The sequence below is a fragment of the Phyllobates terribilis genome, unplaced genomic scaffold, assembly GCF_046119375.1.
Source record: "Phyllobates terribilis strain yellow unplaced genomic scaffold, ASM4611937v1 Scaffold_7__3_contigs__length_470593459, whole genome shotgun sequence".
NCBI lineage: Eukaryota > Metazoa > Chordata > Amphibia > Anura > Dendrobatidae > Phyllobates > Phyllobates terribilis.
In genome coordinates, this window is record NW_027362767.1 from 73,487,159 (window position 1) to 73,513,330 (window position 26,172).

General features: G+C 49.0%; 1 protein-coding gene across 2 annotated transcripts in view; it reads left to right on the plus strand.

Annotated features, from left to right (window-relative positions):
* EXOC5 (exocyst complex component 5) overlaps nt 1–26,172 on the plus strand; it is a 46,485-nt gene that overhangs the window by 1,015 nt on the left and 19,298 nt on the right. For both annotated transcript variants that reach the window (XM_073638776.1, XM_073638775.1), the window contains exons 2-15: nt 6,912–7,006; nt 8,160–8,307; nt 9,857–10,051; nt 11,732–11,796; nt 13,747–13,775; nt 13,865–13,974; nt 15,691–15,735; nt 15,820–15,960; nt 17,945–18,027; nt 19,374–19,583; nt 19,703–19,850; nt 21,758–21,866; nt 22,163–22,283; nt 22,358–22,444. In XM_073638776.1, coding sequence (XP_073494877.1) covers nt 8,200–8,307; nt 9,857–10,051; nt 11,732–11,796; nt 13,747–13,775; nt 13,865–13,974; nt 15,691–15,735; nt 15,820–15,960; nt 17,945–18,027; nt 19,374–19,583; nt 19,703–19,850; nt 21,758–21,866; nt 22,163–22,283; nt 22,358–22,444 — 1,451 coding nt within the window. In that variant the 5' untranslated portion in view covers nt 6,912–7,006; nt 8,160–8,199. The remainder of the gene's footprint in view (nt 1–6,911; nt 7,007–8,159; nt 8,308–9,856; nt 10,052–11,731; nt 11,797–13,746; nt 13,776–13,864; nt 13,975–15,690; nt 15,736–15,819; nt 15,961–17,944; nt 18,028–19,373; nt 19,584–19,702; nt 19,851–21,757; nt 21,867–22,162; nt 22,284–22,357; nt 22,445–26,172) is intronic.

The following is a 26,172-nucleotide window of genomic DNA, read 5'->3' on the forward strand; positions in this document are numbered from 1 at the left end:
CGCCCCCCCTCGCTGTCGAGAGGGGATCCTCCGCCCCCCCCCGCTGTCAAGAGGGGATCCTCCGCGCCCCCCCCGCTGTCAAGAGGGGATCCTCCGCCCCCCCCGCTGTCAAGAGGGGATCCTCCGCCCCCCCCGCTGTCAAGAGGGGATCCTCCGCCCCCCCCGCTGTCAAGAGGGGATCCTCCGCCCCCCCCGCTGTCAAGAGGGGATCCTCCGCCCCCCCCGCTGTCAAGAGGGGATCCTCCGCCCCCCCCCCCCGCTGTCAAGAGGGGATCCTCCGCCCCCCCCCCGCTGTCAAGAGGGGATCCTCCGCCCCCCCCCGCTGTCAAGAGGGGATCCTCCGCCCCCCCCCGCTGTCAAGAGGGGATCCTCCGCCCCCCCCCGCTGTCAAGAGGGGATCCTCCGCCCCCCCGCTGTCAAGAGGGGATCCTCCGCCCCCCCCCGCTGTCAAGAGGGGATCCTCCGCCCCCCCCCCGCTGTCAAGAGGGGATCCTCCGCCCCCCCCCCGCTGTCAAGAGGGGATCCTCCGCCCCCCCCCGCTGTCAAGAGGGGATCCTCCGCCCCCCCCGCTGTCAAGAGGGGATCCTCCGCCCCCCCGCTGTCAAGAGGGGATCCTCCGCCCCCCCCCCGCTGTCAAGAGGGGATCCTCCGCCCCCCCCCCGCTGTCAAGAGGGGATCCTCCGCCCCCCCCCGCAGTCGAGAGGGGATCCTCCGCCCCCCCCCCCGCTGTCGAGAGGGGATCCTCCGCCCCCCCGCTGTCGAGAGGGGATCCTCCGCCCCCCCCCGCTGTCGAGAGGGGATCCTCCGCCCCCCCCCCCCCCGCTGTCAAGAGGGGATCCTCCGCCCCCCCCCCCCGCTGTCAAGAGGGGATCCTCCGCCCCCCCCCCCCGCTGTCAAGAGGGGATCCTCCGCCCCCCCCCGCTGTCAAGAGGGGATCCTCCGCCCCCCCCGCTGTCAAGAGGGGATCCTCCGCCCCCCCCGCTGTCAAGAGGGGATCCTCCGCCCCCCCCGCTGTCAAGAGGGGATCCTCCGCCCCCCCCGCTGTCAAGAGGGGATCCTCCGCCCCCCCGCTGTCAAGAGGGGATCCTCCGCCCCCCCGCTGTCAAGAGGGGATCCTCCGCCCCCCCCCGCTGTCAAGAGGGGATCCTCCGCCCCCCCCCGCTGTCAAGAGGGGATCCTCCGCCCCCCCCCGCTGTCAAGAGGGGATCCTCCGCCCCCCCCCCGCTGTCAAGAGGGGATCCTCCGCCCCCCCCCGCTGTCAAGAGGGGATCCTCCGCCCCCCCCCGCTGTCAAGAGGGGATCCTCCGCCCCCCCCCGCTGTCAAGAGGGGATCCTCCGCCCCCCCCCGCTGTCAAGAGGGGATCCTCCCCCCCCCCCCCCCGCTGTCAAGAGGGGATCCTCCGCCCCCCCCCGCTGTCAAGAGGGGATCCTCCGCCCCCCCCGCTGTCAAGAGGGGATCCTCCGCCCCCCCCGCTGTCAAGAGGGGATCCTCCGCCCCCCCCGCTGTCAAGAGGGGATCCTCCGCCCCCCCCCGCTGTCAAGAGGGGATCCTCCGCCCCCCCCCGCTGTCAAGAGGGGATCCTCCCGCCCCCCCCGCTGTCAAGAGGGGATCCTCCGCCCCCCCCCGCTGTCAAGAGGGGATCCTCCGCCCCCCCCCGCTGTCAAGAGGGGATCCTCCGCCCCCCCCCGCTGTCAAGAGGGGATCCTCCGCCCCCCCCCCGCTGTCAAGAGGGGATCCTCCGCCCCCCCCCCGCTGTCGAGAGGGGATCCTCCGCCCCCCCCGCTGTCGAGAGGGGATCCTCCGCCCCCCCCGCTGTCGAGAGGGGATCCTCCGCCCCCCCCCGCTGTCGAGAGGGGATCCTCCGCGCCCCCCCCGCTGTCGAGAGGGGATCCTCCGCGCCCCCCCCGCTGTCGAGAGGGGATCCTCCGCGCCCCCCCCGCTGTCGAGAGGGGATCCTCCGCGCCCCCCCCGCTGTCGAGAGGGGATCCTCCGCGCCCCCCCCCGCTGTCGAGAGGGGATCCTCCGCGCCCCCCCCCCCGCTGTCGAGAGGGGATCCTCCGCCCCCCCCCCCCCGCTGTCGAGAGGGGATCCTCCGCGCCCCCCCCCCGCTGTCGAGAGGGGATCCTCCGCGCCCCCCCCCGCTGTCGAGAGGGGATCCTCCGCCCCCCCCCCCCCGCTGTCGAGAGGGGATCCTCCGCCCCCCCCCCCCCCGCTGTCGAGAGGGGATCCTCCGCCCCCCCCCCCGCTGTCGAGAGGGGATCCGCCCCCCCCCCCCGCTGTCGAGAGGGGATCCGCCCCCCCCCCCCCCCCCGCTGTCGAGAGGGGATCCTCCGCCCCCCCCCCGCTGTCGAGAGGGGATCCTCCGCCCCCCCCCCCGCTGTCGAGAGGGGATCCTCCGCGCCCCCCCCGCTGTCGAGAGGGGATCCTCCGCGCCCCCCCCGCTGTCGAGAGGGGATCCTCCGCGCCCCCCCCGCTGTCGAGAGGGGATCCTCCGCCCCCCCCCCCCGTTGTGGAGAGGGGATCCTCCGCCCCCCCCCCGTTGTGGAGAGGGGATCCTCCGCCCCCCCCCCCCCGCTGTCGAGAGGGGATCCCCCCCCCCGCTGTCGAGAGGGGATCCTCCACGCCCCCCCCCCGCTGTCGAGAGGGGATCCTCCGCGCCCCCCCCCCCGCTGTCGAGAGGGGATCCTCCGCGCCCCCCCCCCCGCTGTCGAGAGGGGATCCTCCGCGCCCCCCCCCCCCCGCTGTCGAGAGGGGATCCTCCGCGCCCCCCCCCCGCTGTCGAGAGGGGATCCTCCGCGCGCCCCCCCCCGCTGTCGAGAGGGGATCCTCCGCGCCCCCCCCCCGCTGTCGAGAGGGGATCCTCCGCGCCCCCCCCCGCTGTCGAGAGGGGATCCTCCGCGCCCCCCCCCCGCTGTCGAGAGGGGATCCTCCGCGCCCCCCCCCCGCTGTCGAGAGGGGATCCTCCGCGCCCCCCCCCCCGCTGTCGAGAGGGGATCCTCCGCGCCCCCCCCCCGCTGTCGAGAGGGGATCCTCCGCGCCCCCCCCCCCCGCTGTCGAGAGGGGATCCTCCGCGCCCCCCCCCCCCGCTGTCGAGAGGGGATCCTCCGCGCCCCCCCCCCGCTGTCGAGAGGGGATCCTCCGCGCCCCCCCCCCCCCGCTGTCGAGAGGGGATCCTCCGCGCCCCCCCCCCCCGCTGTCGAGAGGGGATCCTCCGCGCCCCCCCCGCTGTCGAGAGGGGATCCTCCGCGCCCCCCCCCGCTGTCGAGAGGGGATCCTCCGCGCCCCCCCCGCTGTCGAGAGGGGATCCTCCGCCCATCTCCAACATTTGTGACCTATCCACAGCCGCCCCTTACATGCGTTGTGTATGGGGCTGCTGGATGCAGCGCTCTGCCGCTTCTGCCAACCCCATACATAATGAATATAAGGAGGCGCACGTGCTCCACCTCCACTCCGTGTAGACGGGGCTCAGCACTGATCACTAAGTTAGATCTTATACTGAATATTGGTAGTGATTTGCTAAATTGGTACAATCCCTTTTAAGCTTATGTGATTGATTATTGACAGCTGTCACTATTAAAGGTCGCCTATCATTAGTATACGTTATCAAAATCAGATCCTTGGGGATCTGACACCCGGCGCTTCCAGAGATCTGTTCTTAGCTTTCGTGGAGGCCAGATGTAAAGCGTGTACAGAGCTGGATGGATCTGCTGCACTCAGTGTAGTGGTGTTCTCTACTGGAGCTCTGCTCCTAATGAAGTTAATGGGATCTGAGCTGCAGTTCCCAAAAATGGCCACTAAGTGAGCGCTGTTGTAGCTCTATACACTATTTACATGTGACCGCCAGGGGAGCGAATAATTGGTGGGAGCGTCGTGTGTCGGACCCCCACCGATCTGATATGGATAATGCGGATAAGGGCTCTTAAATAACGTCTGTAGTTCATATTGTATAAAATCTGGTGACAGATCTGCTCTCCATTGTGTAGGGAAGAAATGTGATTGTGATCGTCTCTTTCCCGTAGCTGCATTGTGCTCTGTAATATATTGTATATTGTAATATATTGCACACGTGACCCTTCAATATCACTGTGATCTACATGTATGTTAGAGGATGTATATATGTATAACCCCTTAATGTGCGTCATGACTCTTCTGGGAGCGAAGAGCATTGCTGTAGCTTAGGTATCCATGGTTATGACCACTCATATAGTGACAGTTAGTTAGTTGTTAGTGGTCGTAACCATGGATACCTAAGCTACTGCAATGCCCTGCACATGGGGTAAGCGATATAGCTAATCAAAAGAATTAAACTACATTTCTAATTGCAAGTATTTACTAATATTATTATTATTTTACTAAATATTTGAATAGGATCTTGGAGATGGGAATACACCTTTTAAATCCCCTAAAGTGATAAAAAAAAATTGCAAAAAAAGAGGACATTTTGAATCGCCTTCTTTTCCCCATTTTAAAATAAAGGAATTAAAAGAATATTTTCATTGCTGTGTCTGTAACCCGCCCCCCAGAAAAGACCCAAACTGCTGTTTTTTTGTCTCCACACCTCCTGCAAAAAAATGTAATTCCTGGTGCACTACTTTTGTTATGTAGTAATGGGGGTATATGGAGGTTCCCCATTACAGGGCACAGGCACCATTAACCTCTTCAGTGCTGGGTAAAGATCTTAACCCTATTAATAATACAGAGACGTACTGAATGTGAGGGGTGATGAGCGTTGTAAAGCGGAGATTCCTACAGATAAACTCACAGAGCCTGACGAAGACCTCGGTTCGGGGTTGAAACGCATTGCTGATTGTGCGCAGAATAAAGTTTTATTCTTCCTTTTACCATTGATGGGTTTGACCCATTGCACAGATCGCAGCGCCCCCTGGATAGGTATCGGAAGATCGCAGCGCCCCCTGGATAGGTATCGGAAGATCGCCTTACCCCCTGGATAGGTATCGGAAGATCGCCTTACCCCCTGCATAGGTATCGGAAGATCGCCTTACCCCCTGCATAGGTATCGGAAGATCGCCTTACCCCCTGCATAGGTATCGGAAGATCGCCTTACCCCCTGCATAGGTATCGGAAGATCGCCTTACCCCCTGCATAGGTATCGGAAGATCGCCTTACCCCCTGCATAGGTATCGGAAGATCGCCTTACCCCCTGCATAGGTATCGGAAGATCGCCTTACCCCCTGCATAGGTATCGGAAGATCGCCTTACCCCCTGCATAGGTATCGGAAGATATCTGAATGAATGCAACAGAAACTCAATTTTTCTTATTTTATTTTTTTTTATAAAGTTCAGATTTTTTTTCATCACTTGCCAAAAGTGATTATTTCTTTTTTTTATCGCCACCGGCTCATTTTTAGCGCACATTGAACACCGTAAAAAGAAACCTAGAACAATAACAGAATCAAGTTTTTTTTTTCACCGCTTGACATCCCCCCTCCTTCCCATTTTTCAGGACACTATATGGTAAAAAGTAAAACTGCAACTGCACCCCTCCACCCACTTCCATCCCCAGAAAAAAAAAGAGCCCTCATATAGCTATGTCCTTGGAAAATATTACAAAGTTATATTTCTTTGGAAAAGGGGGAGGAAGAAATGAAAAAATGCTCAGGTGGGAAAGGGGTTAATTGGGCACCATTGCAGATTTGTTTGAGTGCTAAAACAAAATGTTGTTGACAAGGTGACATGGCGGTTAGTTTTTTTTCCTACGTGGTCCGTTTTCACATTGAAAGAGCTGGATTCCCGCCTGCAGAGCTGAGACGGAGCACTTTCCTGGCTTCCTCTGCCTCGTGCGTGCAGTTAGAGCAGGAAATGTCCCTCCGTTCTCAGACAATAGGAGGAAATACATTGTCAGGACCTGTTTTGCAGTTGGAAACTCCTCTCACATGCTTAAAAACTTATCATCTGCCATTGTAGGGCACTTCAAATAAAATGCTTAAAGGGGTATTCCCATCTCCAAGATCCCATCCCAATATGTAGTAGGTATAATAATAATATTGGCAAATACCTCCAATTAGAAATGTATAGTTCTTCTGATTAGCATTGCAGTAGCTTAAGTATCCCTAGTACAACCACTATCCATTATCTGTCACTATATTAGTGGTAATAACCCTTCTGTACCGTAAGCGACATAGCGAATCAGAAGAACTATGCTATATTTCTAAATGGAGGTATTTGCTAATCCTATTAATATTACACTTACTACATATTGAGACAGGATCTTGGAGATGGGAATACCCCTTTTAAGTAACAGCTCCCTGCCTCCTAATCTAGTAACAGGGACAGAAGCAGCACCACCGTCATCCCTGTATCATCTCCTCTCCTTCCTGCTGAAAGTAGCATCTGTTAATGGGATATTAAGGCATTGGTATTTAGAGGGTTTGTCCAGGTCTTGCATATGCATGACGTATCCTTAGGGAATCCCACTGATCAGCTGGGGGCCGGAAGTAAACATTGTACAGGGCCAAAACAGCGCATCTCCATATGGTGGCCGTTCTCCGGTACTGCACCCCAGCTCTCATTAAAGTGAATAAGAGCTGCAGCGCAGACATCCCAAAAGATTTACGAACCCTATCAAGAGCTGTGCGCCCCTCACTCCAGCAGGCAAGAGATCAAGTTTGATGAATGACCCCCAATCTCCCACCTTCCCCTCTTATATTCCACAGGCTCAAGCAGTAACGCTAGTTCTGGTATATACATGTAGGACGCACAGGTGAGGCCTTTTGCTGTCCCATATATTGCACCTATATGTTAGGGTAGTGAGGGTGCCAGGATGGAGATGCAGCTGCAAGGAGACATGAGAATCCGGGAAGGAGGGAAGATGGGGGGGGTGTTGAGATGGGGTTTTCTGTTTTGTAGTGGATCACTCCACTGTAATCCTCTGGATCTTTTTTTTTCGTAGGAGCCGTTCGTTGCTGATGAATACATTGAGCGACTGGCATGGAGGACCCCCGGAGGAGGCTCCAGAGGAGGAGCAGAAACCTTTGACCCTAAAAGGTACGGAGCATTTATTCGGCTAAGTTTTACTTGGCACCGTAAATGTTTTACTTCTCATGGTCGTAGCTGGGAGGTGCGCCTCATGCCAAGTTTTCGAATAGCTTTAAAGTGTTTGGCCACTACTTGGACAACCCCTTCTCAACCAACAAAATAAAATAATAGCACCTATACTCACCCCCCAGGCATGCGCCACTCTAGCATTGACGGGACTTGGTCACCCTGCAGCCAATCAGTGGCTGCTACCATCTCACTGACACCCGTAAGAAGCGAGAGCTGCTACTGATGTCAGTTCTCTGCCACCGGTTTCTTTTTTTTTCTTTCTTATGTGTGAAGAGCCTTGCAGGTTTCCTTTCAGGAGTCCTAAATCAGACCCCACAATGAATCAGACAGGCAGTCACTTACCTGTTCCTTGCTTCTCTGGTTTTCAGGGCCCTGCACGCATCCCTGGTAGTGCCCAGGTAGTGTGCCAGGCCCTGAATCGCCCCTGGTCTGTGAGGCTTGGCCACAACTGCGACCAGTGTACCCCTGTCTAAAAGGGTTATGTCGGTCTCCCTGAATAAAGGGTCATCTGGACTCTTAAAATTGAAAGCCTGTGTGTAGAATAGGCCATCAATATTAAATATGGGGGGTCTGACGAAAGGACCATGATGGCACTCACACGATTGTTGCAGCCTTTTCACATGGGCCTGTAGACTGGATCATACTTTTCATAGCAGTGAGAGGTATTGTAAGTCCCAAGAGGTGGACCTCTGCCAATCTAATAACCTTGGCCTATAGATTGTCAATCTGAAAAGGATGGATTACGCCTTTAAAGGGGTTGTTCAGGACTTTAACATCAATGGCCTATTCCTAGGATAGGACATCAGTGTCTGATCAGTGGGGGTGCAACTCCGCCGATCAGCTGTTCCCGGTCTTGGCGGCGGCCGAAACTGCTCAGTTGCGGATTTGCACAGTGCAGCGCCATCGACAGAGTAGTGGCCGATGCTGGTATTGCACATCTGATGCCCCTTATTGATTTGAGTGAGGGGTGGGTGGGCAGTACCCGGCCGTGGCCTCTATACAGCTTTACGTGCTTTTAGCTTTCAGCTGCTGTTGGTAACTGATCTGATCCTATATTTAATGGCTTAGAGGAAAGCAACGGACTGTGTTTCAGGTTATTGGAGCAATTCGTCAACCATATCGAAGAGCTGAAGATGATGGATGAAAGGATCCAGAGAAAAGTGGAGAAATTAGAACATCAGTGCCAGAAAGAAGCAAAAGAGTTTGCCAGAAAAGTCCAAGAACTTCAGAAAAGCAACCAGGTGAGTGACCAGCCCAATCAAGACATTAATTCACCCTTGAGTGCCGGTTACATTGTGGCAAGACTGCCACTCACGGGTCACTTTATTATCATAGCAAAAACTTATCGGGGTGTTGTTTTTTTGGTCACTTGCAAATAATCAATTTGCTGGGTTACCTGTTATTGAGCTCCTGTAGATATTTCCAAAAGGAAATTTCCTTTCCTTAGTTTGGTTCTTTTGCCCTGTGCTTCATGCGGCCGGCAGATTGCTGAGTGCTCTGGACTTCTGTATTGTATCTGTAGATCTTTAGATTGAAGAAAGGCCAAAAAAATAGTTTTGCTGGGAAATTATCAGCCGCCAAAGCAGATTGTTTTCCACAAAAATCTATAACTGGCGCCGGAGATATCTTCTACCACTGGCATCATAAATAAGTCACAGTTGTCTAATAGGAGCCATACATGGCCGGATGGCTGACAAATACTGACTGTTCATGGGACATCTGATCCTTCTCTATGTATTATTCCCTGCCCTTTCTTAAAGGGGTTATCCAGCCTTTTGAAATGGATGAATAGGTCTTTAATATTAGATCAATGGGGGTCTGACTATTGGCACCCCCTCCGATAAGTTTGGAGAAGCTGCCCTGCTCGTGCCAGTGCCGCAGCCTTTTCAATGTTACAGCAGCTCATAGGCTCCTTCGTACTTGCCTCCGCTGTTTTTTTTGTTTTTATTTAGTGAATGTGCAAGATTTGCAGTGCTGTTCTATTGAAGTGACTTCACTGTACAATTGCAACTTTTAAATGCCGATATCCGAGAGTGACGGCAACATCTAAATCATCAAAGGGGTTGTCCAGGCTTGGGGATTAAATCTATAGTGTCTCTATGCAACTGCAGTCTTGTTAATCCGCACAGTGTGGACTGTCAAGATGTGCCGGGAGAGGGCAGTCATGTGGCTGCAATTAAGCGATTTGCATACTTCCTACCACATTACGACCAGATGTGTCCGGCCTCACTCTATTCCCTTTTTTTTTTTGAGTCAGGCCACGCATGTCTAGTTGGCTTGTGACCGCGTGTATTTAAAGCAGGTACTTGAGGTCACGCACCTGCCGCTCCTGGTGCCGGCACAGGAGAATCCTTACAGCGTGCACATTGCGCACTGTGAGGAGTTGCATAGAGAGGGACTGCAGACTTGAGCCCCAAGCCTGGACAACCCCTTTTAAAATGTAGTGATCGGAGCTAGCGCCTGTCGCTGCTGTTAGAGGCAGGTTCTGGCTGCATTACACAGCTGGCACTTGCCCTATCTGGATAAGGGCTAAGCTTGTAAGTTTGCACCCGATGTCCATGTCGGGAAAGGGCTAAAAATGTAAGTGCAGTCTTTCTTAATGAATAGAGGCGCCTAGAGGACGGGGCGTTCCTGATAGTCACCCTGTGTAAACATGCCGCCAATCTGACCGTGTAAATGCTCATTAAAGCTCTGCCAGACACCAGGAGCTCCCCTGCACACGTGCTAAAAAAAAAAAAATAAAAAATGAAGAGATGTGGATTTTTCAGACCTCTTCTTCTTCCTGTTCAGATTGCTTTCCAGCATTTCCAAGAGCTCGACGAGCACATCAGCTACGTGGCAACAAAGGTGTGCCATCTTGGAGACCAGCTGGAGGGGGTGAACACGCCACGTCAGCGAGCCGTGGAGGCCCAAAAACTGATGACCTATTTTAATGAGTTTCTGGATGGAAATCTGCAGTCTGATGTGTTTAACAACTCTGAAAAGGTAAGGGCCGCCAGCCAGGCGTGAAGTGATTGCAAGCGACGGGCAGCTTCGCCCTAATTGCTTGGTCTTGTGCTGGTCACACTTCCAGCCGCCGAGAGACGGACTCGTTAAAGTTTAATTGTTCACAAGTGCGCGTTTACTGCATTATCCCGCCGAGCGCTTCCACATTTATTTATACTGGGAAAACGCAGCTAACTGGTGTTTTTTCTGCTCCATTTTCTGCCCAGCTGCTTGTATGTTTAATTCAACAAACACATCGGCTTTTTTTTTTTTTTCTGCCTTTCTAGCCGGTTCACAGAAGTGCGCTAAAAACAGCCGGAGAACGCGGCAATTATCTGTCTGCATCTACAAACCAATTATAAAAGTAATACAAAGGTCACATTGATACTTAAAGGGGCGGTCTAATATACAAAATCCACTTATAAATGGGCGCAAGATAAGCCGACCCATATTATTCCCCATAGGTAAAATGTACCATGATGTGACCACCATGTATATGAATGGCTGACCATTTAATGCATGGCAGATCTGGCCCTCCAGGGTGGCCCCGGCTCTTACAAAGCGGCTGTCCATTCTGGTTCGTAAAAGAAACTGCTCTCTATCACATGCCCTGATAAGGCATAAGGATAAAGATCGTCCTTATGGAGCTACCCCTTTAAAAAGGAAGGGTCTGCCATAATGGCATTTAAAGGGGTTATCCATTGCAGTTCACTTCTTCATTGGGAATGGTCTGCTCCGGACACCCCTTTAAACTATATAAAATTATGTGAGTCCTCCCCCCACCCACGTATGGCAGTGCTGGTGTATTCCTGAGAAGGTGGCTATTTTTGTCCTCTGGCTTTTCCATCTTTCCACTCCTGATGTGACTCCATGGTGCTACATCAAGGGAGGGCACCAAGACATCCGGCACAATGGATAGGACAGGTGTAAGCATTATTTTAGGGGCTTTACGGCCCTGTAAATTTATAAATAACCGGCTGGTTTCTTCCTCTTCTGTTCCAGCATGGTCAGCATGAGATCGCTGCAGCCAGTTGGTGATCGCAGAGATTGGCTGCAGAGGTCAAGCTTCAACCATGCTGCAAGAGAAGTAGAGGCAAGTGTGGGGGTCTTGAGAAGGAGGTAGGGGAGAGGGGCAAGGTTGGAGCTGATCACGCTGGTAGTATGGATGGATCCATTGCTGTAATTAGAAACCAGTGGGTGCCGTACCTGCTTGTGATTGCAGCTGACAGAGGAAAAAACAAGAGTAATTTCTGGCACAACCAAATGGATGAAAACTGGAAGTTTATTGAATCAATTTGAAAGTCTATAAAAGTTACGAAAAAATACCAAAAAAAAAAAACCCAACACCTGTGTTGAGGATTTTAACTTTTATGGACTTTTAACTTGATTCAGTAAACTTTAGTTTTTATCCAGTCACTTGTGCCGGAAATTACCCTTGTTTTTTTTTCCTCTGTGGGGGAGCATGGTCATCAGGATGAAGGAGCAGCGAGGTATGGATGGGTGGATATATATTATTTCTACTTTTTTTTTTTTCCCCTCCCCCACACTGGGGGCCATATGTAAAGTTAAAGAAAGGGTCAGAATACCCCTTTAATTACTACTACAGCAGTTCTACATCTATTTATGTGCATTTTTCACTTGGATTGTAGGGATATCCTATAACTCCTTGTATTTTTACAGATAAAGGAGGCTGCTGATATCATTCAGAAGCTGCACCTAATTGCTCAAGAACTCCCGTTTGATAGGTGAGTGTCTTGTGTGACCCATTTCAGTGTGCTGGCCCCAAATGTAATGATGCCAATCTATGGCTCGCCCTTTCTCCTAACAGCTCTGCTAACAGATATCTGCGTTAATGAAAGGGGTAATGACTTATATGTTCTGGTTTAATCTAACTCCCATTGAGAGAGACCTTGTATTTTGTTCCTCAAGAGCAGCAATCTCCATTTTCTTTAGCGGATTGAACATGTCAGATAGAGACATTGGTGACAACTTCAACTCCCAAAGAACAGTGAATAGTAAGGGTGATGGTAGCCGCGCTGTTTCCAATCAATAGTACGTGGATAGGATGACCTCCTTTATTGAACTGTCTACGCGTTTCGGGCCGTCGGGACAAATTAATGACGGCTTAGCCTTTTAACCTTTCCCAGTAGATAAGATTCTCTGCTGGATTTAACGTGGTTTTGGAGGAAGATGAAAAAAATATATAAATTATAAGATTCATTATTGTCAATATATTCAAAAGCGTGAACCCCTTGTGCCAGTTTCTGGGTGCGTAGAGGGAGTGCTAGGCCCTATTCACATTCACAGGCATATGACCATTTTCTTAAAGAAGCACCGAGGAACAAACTGCCGTATAAGGTCTTATTCAGACAGGTGTATTGTACCTATGTTCATTATGCCGTACTTACCCAGATTCCTCATTCTGCTGGACAGTCCATAGAGATCGATGCTACTAAAGTATCAGTCTTGATCCCTAATTAAAACATGGTGTTCAAAAAAAAATAAAGCCACCTTTCCTCCACAGTTCTGCTTCTGGGCCCATGTACTCCGTTTACTTAAAAGGGCTGTCTGGCTTTAAGCTCCAAGTCTGCAGTCACTGTATGTGACTGCAGATTTGTGAATCCTCATATGGCACACCCTGCTCTCTGTAAGGATTCTCCGGGAGCAGCAGGTGCATGATCGCAAGTATGTGATTTGCATACATACAGTCACGTGCTGACTAGACGTGCGCGGCCTCACTCAATGCAAGTGTATTGAGTGAGGCCGGACACATTCTAGTCTGTATGTGGCCGGGTGTATGCATATCACATACTTGCAGCCATATGACTGCTCCCAGCACCAAAAAATCCTCACAATGTATGCTATGTTAGGATTCACAAGTCTGCAGTCACATAGGGTGACTGCAGATTTGTAGCATAAGGTTGGACCATATAAGGTGCCCATATATCTTCCGATAATTGTCTGCCGAACCCTAGCTTGGCTGACTGTAATCTACCTGACCCCTGTTCACATAAAGTCTCTGCTTGGCCAGACAGCAGTTTGTGTGCCTGAAGAGCAAAAGGATCTGATGGTGCAGAGGTCACACACCTTTGCTGCATTCAAGACTGGGCCCCACAGTTTGGTCCTGGGAATCCAGAGTCCTGTACTCTAGATAGCTGGGGGTCCCAACAGTCAATGATTAGTATGGATGGGGGATAACGTATGATTTTTGGGAATAGCCCTTTTAAAGGGAATTTGTCAGTAGATTTTTGCCATTTAATCTCAGAGCAGTATGATGTAGGGGAAGAGAGCCCGATTCCAGGGATGTGTCACTTGTTACGCTTATTGATGTAGTTGCAATACAATCAGTGTTTTATCAGCAGATTATCACTACAGGACTAGGTGTCTCCTGCCAGGCAGTCCATCTAATCTGTAATCCCGCCCCCTCCACTGATTGGCAGCTTCCTGTGTACACTGTATCCAATCAGGAGTGTGGGCGGGGTTATTGACTGCTCCGCATTTTGAGCACTGCTAAATCTACAGCAGAGAAAACAGGGATTTTATCCAAACTGCACGAACCAGCCCAGTAAGTGATACTTCGCTGGAATCAGGGTCTCTGCCCCTACATCATACTGCTCTCAGATTACAGAGCAAAAACCTGCTGACAGATTCCCTTTAACTGTTTGACTTTTTTTTTTTTTTTTTTTCTTTTTCAGATTTGCTGAAGTGAAATCTAAAATTGCCAGTGAGTACGAGTTCTGTCTGTGCTTCCACATTCTCTTTTCTCTAGATTGTGGCGTGCGTGAATTAACCTTTGCATGTGGCTTTTTTCAGGTAAATATCACGATCTAGAACATCAGTTGATTCAGGAGTTTACCAGTGCGCAGCGAAGAGGAGAGATATCTCGCATGAGGGAGGTGGCTGCCGTACTGCTTCATTTCAAGGTATTTGGGGGCTGTGCAATAGTCATCTGGGTGCAACTCTCCCGGCTTCGTCACTGCTGGGAACTGGAGCCGGCTCCATTCACCTGGAAGGAGTTGTGCTGCACCATGAAGGATATGCAGCGCTAAATCGACATTGCGGCCCCTTCATTCTAAAGGTTGTATGGGGTCTCGGAGATCGGACCCCACTATTAAGTAATAGAATGTCGTAGCGAAATGCATTGCCTTATAAGACATGCTTCCCACACCCCCTTTTAACCCACTCCCGCCTCATGACGTGCTATTACACTGTGGAGAAGAGTGCAGGTGTATGGAGAAGGGTCAGGGGCTAGCTTCCTCTCACACAGCTCCTTCGACAGAAAAGTAAAAGAAAGTTATAGGTCTCAGAAAATGATGGCACAAATACATTTTTTTTCACTGCTTGGAGGGTTTGTCCCTTGAACAATTTTAATCAATAAATCTTGGTGTAATAATAAGTTCCACAATTGAATGTGATAAAAAAAATGTTCCTGTGCTGAGATAATCTTATAAGTGTGTCCCTGCTGTGCACTGTGTAATGGCTGTGTCTGACCGTGCAGAGCTGCTCCAGTTCATGGTCTGCACATACAACAGCTCCTGGGCAGGGGAGAAAGCATAAGTAACTTATTATAAGTGAGTATACAGATGTTGCAGAAGGGGCTCACAGCTGCTGCTTTCAGAGGAAACATCGTTTCCTGCCTGGTTTATCACAGGAGCCAGTGTTTGTGCTGTGTCTCCAGTCCAGTGAGCTCATCATACCTCAGGCAGGGAAATGTTACTTCAGAAACTAACAGCTCTAAGCTCCTGCTGTTTTGTCTGTATACTCAATAATATCATAAGTGATTTGTTTTTGAATCCTCCCCACTCCCACCACACAGCCAGGAGATGTGGTATGCTCCGACTGTGAACCGCAGCAGCTCTACATGAACGGCCACAGCCATTACACAGTACACAGCAGGGGCACATTTATAAGATTATCTCAGCACAGGAACATTTTTTTAACACATCCAATTGTGGAACTATTTCTTATTCCAAGATTTATTGTTTTTATTGGACAACCCCTTTTAAGATTAAAAAAAAGCAAACAAAAAACCTATAGAAATTTGATATCACTTTAACCGTGCTGACCTGTAGAATTATATTCCAGATCATTTTTACTGTAATTTTAACGAACACCATAAAAATGAAACTCAAAAAACCATATGGATTGTGTTTATTTTATTTTTTTACCAATTTAAAGCACTTGGATTTTTTCAGCACATTATATGATAAAGTGAACATTGTCATTCAAAACTACAACTCGTTCCACAAATATAAAAAAAAAAAATAAGCCCCTTACAGGTATTATGTCAAAAGAAAAAAAAAAATTGTGACTTCTGGAAGATGGGAGGTAGAAATAAAAGCGCAAAAAGACAAAAATTGCTGCTTCCTTAAGGGGTTAAACATACCAGACCTTACTAATCTAGACTGTGAAGGTGTAAGGAGTACAGTGTATGGAGAGCAAAGTTCCCTCCGCACTACAGGAGTCCAGCTGAGCAGTTAAGGAGCTACCGACAAGCTTGTTAATTCACTCCAAGGACAACCAGCAGAATTGTGAATGCAGCTCTGGCTTACAGCACACTGTAACTCAGGAGCAGGACTGTTAACGCTGCTTTCTATCCATTACCCAGAGTGACGTATTTCTGCTTCTTGTCTCCACAGGGGTATTCCCATTGTGTGGATGTGTACATAAATCAGTGCCAGGAGGTAATGTGAGCCGTCTGCCGTCATACAATGTGTGGATTCACTCATGTTCACAGCTGTATTTATAATGAGGGTCTTATATTTTAGGGGGCCTACATGAGGAATGACATATTTGAGGACTCGGCTCTGTTGTGCCTACGTGTCAACAAGGAAGTTGGGGATATTTTCAGTAATCCGGAAATAATTTTGGCCAAACTTATACAAAATATATTTGAAATTAAAATCCAGGTACATTTATGCCATTTACAGAATGATTGATTTACAGGAGTTGCTTGAAAACAACCACGTTCTTCACCGGCCATAGAAAGCATTATGGTAGCCAAAATGACTTGTACTCAGTGTGAATGAGAATCTATAACTTTCCATTTACACATCTAGCAATGAAAACGTACACTTATCTCAGCAGAAGGTGTGAATGGAGCCTTAGAGGGGTTGTCTGGTTTCGGAAACCCCCTGTTCCTCTGGCTACAGTTTGTTGAAAAAATAAACTTTTCTATACTCACCCTCCCCGGGTCCAGCGCAGAGTCTCCACCGCTGCTCCCAGTGTCGGTTATTGTCTGCAATGCTGACATCACTGTAGCCAATCAGTGAGCAGAGCGGATCTTGCCATTTTCTTGGGCAAAGCCGCTGAGCTCCATTATTGGCTGCAATGATGTGGACGTCAGATCAGCGCTGTAGACCATAGCTCACACCAGGGGCCGAAACCACTTCCAATGTGCGTTGAAGTGTCCACCAGCAGGGAGATTATTGGGATTTGGATAAGGTGTATGGTCCTTTTTAAGGAGCCCATGAAAATTAAGTTAAATGGGTTGTCCAGGCTTGATGTACAAGTCTGCAGTCACTCTGTGTGACTGAAGACTTGTAAATCCTCACAGCACGCACCGTGCACGCTGTCAGGATTCTATGGTGTCGGTAGCAGGCAGGTGCATGACTGCCAGTATTTGATTTGCATACATGTAGTCTCCTGCCGACTAGACGTGTGAGGCCTCGCTCAATACACGTGAATTGAGTGACGCCGGACAAGTCTAGTTGGAATGTGGCCGGGAGTATGCAAATCGCATACTTTCGGTCACATGAGTGCTCCGTATGCTTTTATCTGATATTTAAAGGGGTTTCTTGGATTTTGATGACCTAAGATGGGTCATAACTTATCAGATTGGTGAGTGTCCAACTCCTGGCCAACCCACTAGTTAGCTGATACCAGGTTCCATGGCTGCCAGATATTCCCACTGCAAAGCCTATAGGGCACCTCTCCCATTTACCTCCTATGGAGCTGAGCACAGTGGATGGAGCAATTGGCTGGAATGGCGGATGTTAGATTCCCACAGATCTGCTATTGATGACCACTTTAAGGGGGTCGTCCAGGTCTATTTCTTAGTTTTTAGGCCCATAGTTTAAAAAAAAAAAAAAAATCAGACAGGAAGTTGCTAACAGAGGCAAGTACCTGCCTGTTCTTCCCGGTGATGGCTCAGAGCGGATACCAACCGCTTCTGCTAGTGATTTGGCTTCTCAACATCAACACAGCAGCTTCCTCTTCCGCTATGCTCTGTTGACTGCCGACGTCTTTGTGATTGTCAGCCGGCTCCCCGCAGTTAGGCAGTGGGGAGCCAGTCAGCAGTCACGCCTCGTCAACAGAGCGGAAAGGAAGCTGCAGAATCACCGGCAAGAACGGTCTGTGACCGCTCTGTACCTGCAGAGATCGGTGCCGGGCAGAACATGCAGGTAAGTAGCAACTACCTGCCCATTTTAAAAAAAATTAAATAATCCTGGATAACCCCTTTACTATTTATTGCAGCTGCCTTAAAGTGCACACACCCTTCTACTATATCCAACATGGACGGTTTTTTGTAAATGAAAGTAATAAAGCTAGAATAAAGCCCTTGCCTTTGAGGGTTTCTATAGTTGTACACCTGTCCTATTGCATGGTATGGAGGTGGTGGTCTTGCCTTCTCCCGGTATACCACCTCTTACCTGTTTTTTCCTTGCTGACCTCTTTCTAGCAGCCGCATTGTCTCCCCAGCAGCCCGATACCACATCAGATCAGGTCTGGCTTATTTACATGGAGATGAAAAGAAAAGCTCCGCATTCATAATTTTGTTTACATGCGCTGCGACTAATTGTACAGGACACACATAATCTACTCTTTCTCGCGGTCGGCTCAGATTTTGCTTTTATTTAATTTTTTTTTTTATCCCCCAAATTGTAACTCCAGAATTTTGTGAAAGAGCATCTGGAAGAATGCAGAAAATCGGATGCCGAGCAGTATCTGAAGAATCTCTATGATCTGTACACAAGGTGAAATTGATTTATTTGGCAAATTTATTTTGAGCAATGCACAGATTATTTTTTTGAAGGGGGGGGGAAACTGTTTATCCAAGTAAAAGCTGCAGGCAGAAAACACTGGAGATATAATTACTTTGAACTTCTTGTTGGGAGCTGTTTGTTTCTGGGGAGGGGGGTTGGAGTTGTCATTTTTGTTTTCTTTGAGGGCTGTGATGGGGGGGGATCTTGCATTTGCATGGAAAATCATCCTTCGGCTCACATATTAACCCCTTTACATCAGCAATCTGAATGTGAAAACTGAGGCAGAAACTTAAAGGGGGTTGCCCCATAAACAACATGTATCGGCTGTCCACAGAGTAGGTGACAAGTGAATGATCGCGGGGGGCCTGACCACTGATCTCCCAACGAACATGGGTGACCCAAATATTCCTGTGAATGGTAGTGAGCATGTGCGACCACTGCTCCAATCACTGCCTGTAGGAGGGGTGCTCGCACATGCTCATTACCTCTACATTCACACAGGAACATTTGGGCCCCCCCAGTCTCAAGATCGGCGGACCCTCAGCAATCATAAGTTTACCATGTAACCTGCGCATAGGTGATAAATGTTGTTTATAGTATAACCTCTTTAAATGGCTGTTTCATAAAAAAAAAAGGCCCCTTACTTATTCAACCTCAAAGCATTGTCTGCTCATACTTTTCCCATGCAAAAATTATGACCATTCATATGTCTGGTCCAGGTGGGGAAGGTGCAGAAGCCTCTCTGATCTAGGTCATAGAGAAGATCCTGAACAAGAAAGACCCTCTATGCCTATGTGTCCTAAAGAGGTCATCCATCATTGCAAGCTAATGTTTTATTTTTCAACTGTATCTAAAATATCCGAAACCTGAATCGGCTTCAGAAAAAGGTTTTATTAAACTTCCTACCGTTTTGTGGCAGCAGCTCCTATTCAGACCTATGTGTCTCCATGGTTACAGACTACAAATAGAAACTGTGTAGTCTGATCCTGCAGTCATGTTGTTGTTCTTTATGTATTGCCACCGGCAGGATTGGGGATATGTGAGAGGTAGTAACGCCTGCTGCCGGACTAGAGTGTAGACAGGGATTGCTTGCAGTCTACAGCCATGCAGATATATAGGTCTTCATAGGAGCTGGAAACCGAAAACTGTATGGGTTTGTATTTACTGCAGCCATAGCAAGAATGTGTAGTGTTACATGGGCAGCCGTGGTTGTGGGGGGCTCTGTGGTCTGGATAACGGTGAGGATAGGGTATATGAATGGGGGATTATTTTCATGAGTTGATATTCATCTTTTTTTCCCATTGACATCTTTTAATTTTTGCTTTCTTTTTACCCAGAACCACCAGCCTTTCCAGTAAACTCATGGAGTTTAATCTGGGGACGGACAAGCAGACGTTCTTGTCCAAACTGATCAAATCCGTCTTCATTTGCTACCTGGAAAACTATATTGACGTAGAAATTGGTTATCTAAGAAGTCGGAGTTCAGCGATCTTACAGCGATATTATGATTCCAAGAACCATCAGAAGAGACCGATCGGAGGCGGAGGGTGAGTGACCGAATCTCACGTTACCTTTGTAATTCACTATGTAATGTACGTCTTCTGATAAATGGAAGCCCCGATGTATAAGACCATCTCATGGATGACGCTGTTGTGTTCAATGACAGAATTCAGGACCTCAAGGAAAGGATTAGACAGCGCACGAATCTGCCACTGGGCCCCAGTATAGAAACTCATGGGGAGACGTTTTTGGCACAAGAAGTGGTGGTGAACCTCTTACAAGAAACCAAACATGCCTTTGAAAGATGCCATAAGGTAAATCTCTTTTTAAAGGGGTCGTCCAGTGACAATAGGAAATGGGATAGGTGATGACTTACTGATGGGTGGGAGTCCAACCATTGGGAAATTTTACACCTATCGACCAAACGGGGAAATTTTACACCTGACTTGGAATTTTAATTCCCATTACCGGACACCCGACCACCGCTCTGTTCATTCTTTGTTGAGTTGCTAGAAGAAACTAACATCCCCGATGGAGAATGAATGGCATTGTGGTTGAGCTTGCTCACTTCCAATGGGGATAAAAGTGCCCTGATCTGCTGATCAGTGGTGGTCTTCACGGTCCGATCTCCGCCTAGCAATAAGTTATCGCCTATCCCGTGGATCAGTGATAACTTATTTTCAGCGGATAACACCTTTACACAAAATTGGAGGTTTAGTTGTAAATCCCTATCGTATGTGATTTCATTGGCAAGTTTACTTATAATCTGGGGGAGAGGTGGTGGTGGGTGACTACGTCTTTTAATACAACCGGGTTGGGATAGAACAGGAAGGGGATGAATGATCGGGGCAACCCCTCTCCATATGCCTGCCCATGTATTAACTGCCATGTAATACTAATCTATACGTCTCCTGCAGTTGCTGATATGTGGAATCTAATGTGCCTATATCCACCTGTCCTAGATAGACAAAAGTAATATCACTCACAGGTGATGGTGGAATATCTTAGGAGGGAAGAAATCTCATGACCTGACTTGTAACACCGGTGGCTGTTAATCAGAGGACCGCGAGATATCAGTCAGCTCTTTAGAATAAGCAATTCCTTCACAAATAATAGTAAAGGCAGGTGGCATTGCGAAGGGCAGGGCGTTATACACTGGGGGCAATATGACTGAATTAAAAACCTGAATCAATGATTGATGTGACAATACTTTTCTCCATATAGTGTATGTCTCCAATGCTTCAGACTAAACAAATTCTGTGTAGTCACTCCCCTCTTCTATCAAGCACTTTGTATACCTTACTTTAAAATATATATATCATGTATAAAAGTCATCAACTCTCTGCTGACTCCAATCCTCCTCTGGTATTAACCTCTGCACAAGCTCTGCGCCCCACCGAGATCTTCATGGCCGAATAGCTGAATGTAGCCGTACATCACCAAGCACAGTGCCGAGCGTCGGATGGAGTGGTGTAAAGACACCACCACTGGACTCTGGAGCAGAGGAGACGTGTTCTGTGGAGTGATTGATCACACTCCTCTATCTGGCATCTGATCGACGAGTCTGGGTTTGGTGATGACAGGAGAATGTTACCCACCTGACTGCATTGTGCCTGCTGTAAAGTTTGGTGGAGTAATGATAATGCTATGGCCTGGTGTTTCAGGGGTCAACCTCTGCCTCTTATTTCCAGTGAAGGGAAATCTTAATGCTTCAGCACAAGACATTTTGGACAATTGTAGCTTCCAGTTTTGTGAGAACAATTTTGGGATATCCCTTTTTCTGTTCCCCATGACTGTGCCCAAAGCAATGTCCATAAAGACATGGTTGGGGGAGTTTGGTGTAGAAGAAGACCAGTCGCACAGAGAAGGAGAAGTAGGTGGCACAGAGCTCGGACCTCAACCCCATCCAGCACTTTTAGGGATGAACTATAACGGGGTTTGTGAGCCCGGCCTCCCCTCTAACATCAGTGTCTGACCTCATGAATACTCTTTTGGATGAAGGGGTAAAAATTCCCACAGACATCTCCAACATCTTGTAGAAAACCTTCATAGAAGTGCGGAAGGGATATGGAGTGACTCAATCTTTAATGTCTATGGATGTAGAATGGGAGGTTGATAAAAGCTCATGTAGTATAATGTGTGTGGGGGGGTTCACATACTTTTAATCCATACAGCTTATAATATATTATGGAAATTACTACTTTCTTTTTTGCGCTTTCAGCTTTCTGACCCATCCGACCTTCCAAAGAATGCGTTTAAAATATTTTCCAGACTTGTCGATTACTTATGCATTGAACACATTGACTATGCCTTGGAAATAGGATTAGCAGGTAAGACTTTGTTCTATTTAATACTTGAACATATCTGTTGGCCTAGTTCACATTATTGCTTTTTCTGTTAGTGTTGTCAAGGATCAGAACAACATGGCTGCTTTCTCCCAAAAATATCACCACTCTTGTTCTTGAGTTGTCTGGCATTGCTGCTCAACCCTGTTGATGTGAATGAGACTGTACTACAATACCACACATGACCTGCAGACAGGTGTGGGTTTTGAAGAACGGCAGCCATGTTTTTATGATCCAGGTCATCTCCCCTCTATCAATATGATTGTTTTCCTCCTTTCCAGCGATCCCTTCTCCTGACTCTCGGAATGCAAACCTGTATTTCCTGGATGTCGTACATCAAGCCAACACTATTTTCCATTTATTCGATAAGCAATTTAATGATCATCTCATGCCTTTAGTAAGGTAAGGTACCAGAAATACTGACAGTGTATATATTTAGTAGAATAGCTGCCATCTTTATTCTTTTTCTTGAGCAGTTCTTCTCCAAAACTGACAGAATGTCTGCAGAAAAAGAAAGAGATCATCGAACAAATGGAGGTGAAGCTGGACACTGGTATCGACAGGTGAGCAGATCTGAAGCAGGCAGTCATCTCATGTATTGTAAGCTCCGGTGAGCAGATCACAAGCAGGCTGTCATCTCTTGTATTGTAAGCTCCGGTGAGCAGATCACAAGCAGGCTGTCATCTCATGTATTGTAAGCTCCGGTGAGCAGATCACAAGCAGGCTGTCATCTCATGTATTGTAAGCTCTGGTGAGCAGATCACAAGCAGAGCAGTCATCTCATGTATTGTAAGCTCCGGTGAGCAGATCACAAGCAGGCTGTCATCTCATGTATTGTAAGCTCTGGTGAGCAGATCACAAGCAGGGCAGTCATTTCATGTATTGTAAGCTCCGGTGACCAGATCACAAGCAGGCAGTCACCTCACATATTGTAAGCTCTGGCGAGCAGATCACAAGCAGGCAGTCATCTCATGTATTGTAAGCTCCGGTGAGCAGATCACAAGCAGGCTGTCATCTCATGCATTGTAAGCTCCGGTGAGCAGATCACAAGCAGGCTGTCATCTCATGTATTGTAAGCTCTGGTGAGCAGATCACAAGCAGAGCAGTCATCTCATGTATTGTAAGCTCCGGTGAGCAGATCACAAGCAGGCTGTCATCTCATGTATTGTAAGCTCTGGTGAGCAGATCACAAGCAGGGCAGTCATTTCATGTATTGTAAGCTCCGGTGACCAGATCACAAGCAGGCAGTCACCTCACATATTGTAAGCTCTGGCGAGCAGATCACAAGCAGGGCAGTCATTTCATGTATTGTAAGCTCCGGTGAGCAGATCACAAGCAGGCAGTCATCTTACGCATTGTAAGCTCTGGTGAGCAGATCACAAGCAGGGCAGTCATCTCATGTATTGTAAGCTCTGGTGAGCAGATCACAAGCAGAGGAGTCATCTCATGTATTGTAAGCTCTGGTGAGCAGATCACAAGCAGAGGAGTCATCTCCTGTATTGTAAGCTCCGGTGAGCAGATCACAAGCAGGGCAGTCATGTATTGTAAGCTCTGGTGAGCAGATCACAAGCAGGGCAGTCATCTCATGTATTGTAAGCTCCTGTGATCAGATCACAAGCAGAGCAGTCATCTCATGTATTGTAAGCTCTGGTGAGCCGATCACAAGCAGGCAGTCATCTCATGCATTGTAAGCTCTGGTGAGCAGATCACAAGCAGAGCAGTCATCTCATGTATTGTAAGCTCCGGTGAGCCGATCACAAGCAGGCAGTCATCTCATGCATTGTAAGCTCTGGTGAGCCGATCACAAGCAGGCAGTCATCTCATGCATTGTAAGCTCTGGTGAGCCGATCACAAGCAGAGCAGTCATCTCACGCATTGTAAGCTCCGGTGAGCAGATCACAAGCAGGCAGTCTCCTCACGTATTGTAAGCTCAGGCGAGCAGATCACAAGCAGGGCAGTCATTTCATGTATTGTAAGCTCCGGTGAGCAGATCACAAGCAGGCAGTCATCTCATGCATTGTAAGCTCTGGTGAGCCGATCACAAGCAGGCAGTCATCTCACGCATTGTAAGCTCCGGTGAGCAGATCACAAGCAGGGCAGTCATCTCATGTATTGTAAGCTCTGGCGAGCAGATCATAAGTAGGGCAGTCATCTCCTGCATTGTAAGCTCCGGTGAGCAGATCACAAACAGAGCAGTCATCTCATGTATTGTAAGCTCCGGTGAGCAGATCACAAGCAGGGCAGTCATCTCATGAATTGTAAGCTCTGGCGAGCAGATCACAAGCAGGCAGTCATCTCATGTATTGTAAGCTCTGGTGAGCAGATCACAAGCAGGGCAGTCATCTCATGAATTGTAAGCTCTGGCGAGCAGATCATAAGCAGGCAGTCCTCTCATGTATTGTAAGCTCTGGTGAGCAGATCACAAGCAAACAGTCATCTCATGAATTGTAATCTCTGGTGAGCAGATCACAAGCAGGGCAGTCATCTCATGTATTGTAAGCTCCGGTGAGCAGATCACAAGCAGGGCAGTCATCTCATGTATTGTAAGCTCTGGTGAGCAGATCACAAGCAGGGCAGTCATCTCATGCATTGTAAGCTCCGGTGTGCAGATCACAAGCAGAGCAGTCATCTCACGCATTGTAAGCTCTGGTGAGCAGATCACAAGCAGGCAGTCATCTCACGCATTGTAAGCTCCGGTGAGCAGATCACAAGCAGGCAGTCATCTCATGCATTGTAAGCTCTGGTGAGCCGATCACAAGCAGGCAGTCATCTCACGCATTGTAAGCTCCGGTGAGCAGATCACAAGCAGGGCAGTCATCTCATGTATTGTAAGCTCTGGCGAGCAGATCACAAACAGAGCAGTCATCTCATGTATTGTAAGCTCCGGTGAGCAGATCACAAGCAGAGCAGTCATCTCATGCATTGTAAGCTCTGGTGAGCAGATCACAAGCAGGCTGTCATCTCATGTATTGTAAGCTCTGGTGAGCAGATCACAAGCAGAGCAGTCATCTCTTGTATTGTAAGCTCTGGTGAGCAGATCACAAGCAGAGCAGTCATCTCTTGTATTGTAAGCTCTGGTGAGCAGATCACAAGCAGAGCAGTCATCTCATGCATTGTAAGCTCTGGTGAGCCGATCACAAGCAGAGCAGTCATCTCACGCATTGTAAGCTCCGGTGACCAGATCACAAGCAGGCAGTCTCCTCACGTATTGTAAGCTCAGGCGAGCAGATCACAAGCAGGGCAGTCATTTCATGTATTGTAAGCTCCGGTGAGCAGATCACAAGCAGGCAGTCATCTCATGCATTGTAAGCTCTGGTGAGCCGATCACAAGCAGGCAGTCCTCTCACGCATTGTAAGCTCCGGTGAGCAGATCACAAGCAGGGCAGTCATCTCATGTATTGTAAGCTCTGGCGAGCAGATCATAAGTAGGGCAGTCATCTCCTGCATTGTAATCACAAACAGAGCAGTCATCTCATGTATTGTAAGCTCTGGTGAGCAGATCACAAGCAGGGCAGTCATCTCATGAATAGTAAGCTCTGGCGAGCAGATCATAAGCAGGCAGTCATCTCATGTATTGTAAGCTCTGGTGAGCAGATCACAAGCAAACAGTCATCTCATGAATTGTAATCTCTGGTGAGCAGATCACAAGCAGGGCAGTCATCTCATGTATTGTAAGCTCCGGTGAGCAGATCACAAGCAGGGCAGTCATCTCATGTATTGTAAGCTCTGGTGAGCAGATCACAAGCAGGCAGTCATCTCATGTATTGTAAGCTCCTGTGAGCAGATCACAAGCAGAGCAGTCATCTCTTGTATTGTAAGCTCTGGTGAGCAGATCACAAGCTGAGCAGTCATCTCATGTATTGTAAGCTCTGGTGAGCAGATCACAAGCAGAGCAGTCATCTCTTGTATTGTAAGCTCCGGTGTGCAGATCACAAGCAGAGCAGTCATCTCACGCATTGTAAGCTCTGGTGAGCAGATCACAAGCAGGCTGTCATCTCATGCATTGTAAGCTCCGGTGAGCAGATCACAAGCAGAGCAGTCATCTCACGCATTGTAAGCTCTGGTGAGCAGATCACAAGCAGGCTGTCATCTCATGTATTGTAAGCTCTGGTGAGCAGATCACAAGCAGAGCAGTCATCTCATGCATTGTAAGCTCCGGTGAGCAGATCACAAGCAGGCAGTCATCTCACGCATTGTAAGCTCTGGTGAGCAGATCACAAGCAGGGCAATCATCTCATGCATTGTAAGCTCCTTCGAGCAGATCACAAGCAGGCAGTCATCTCATGTATTG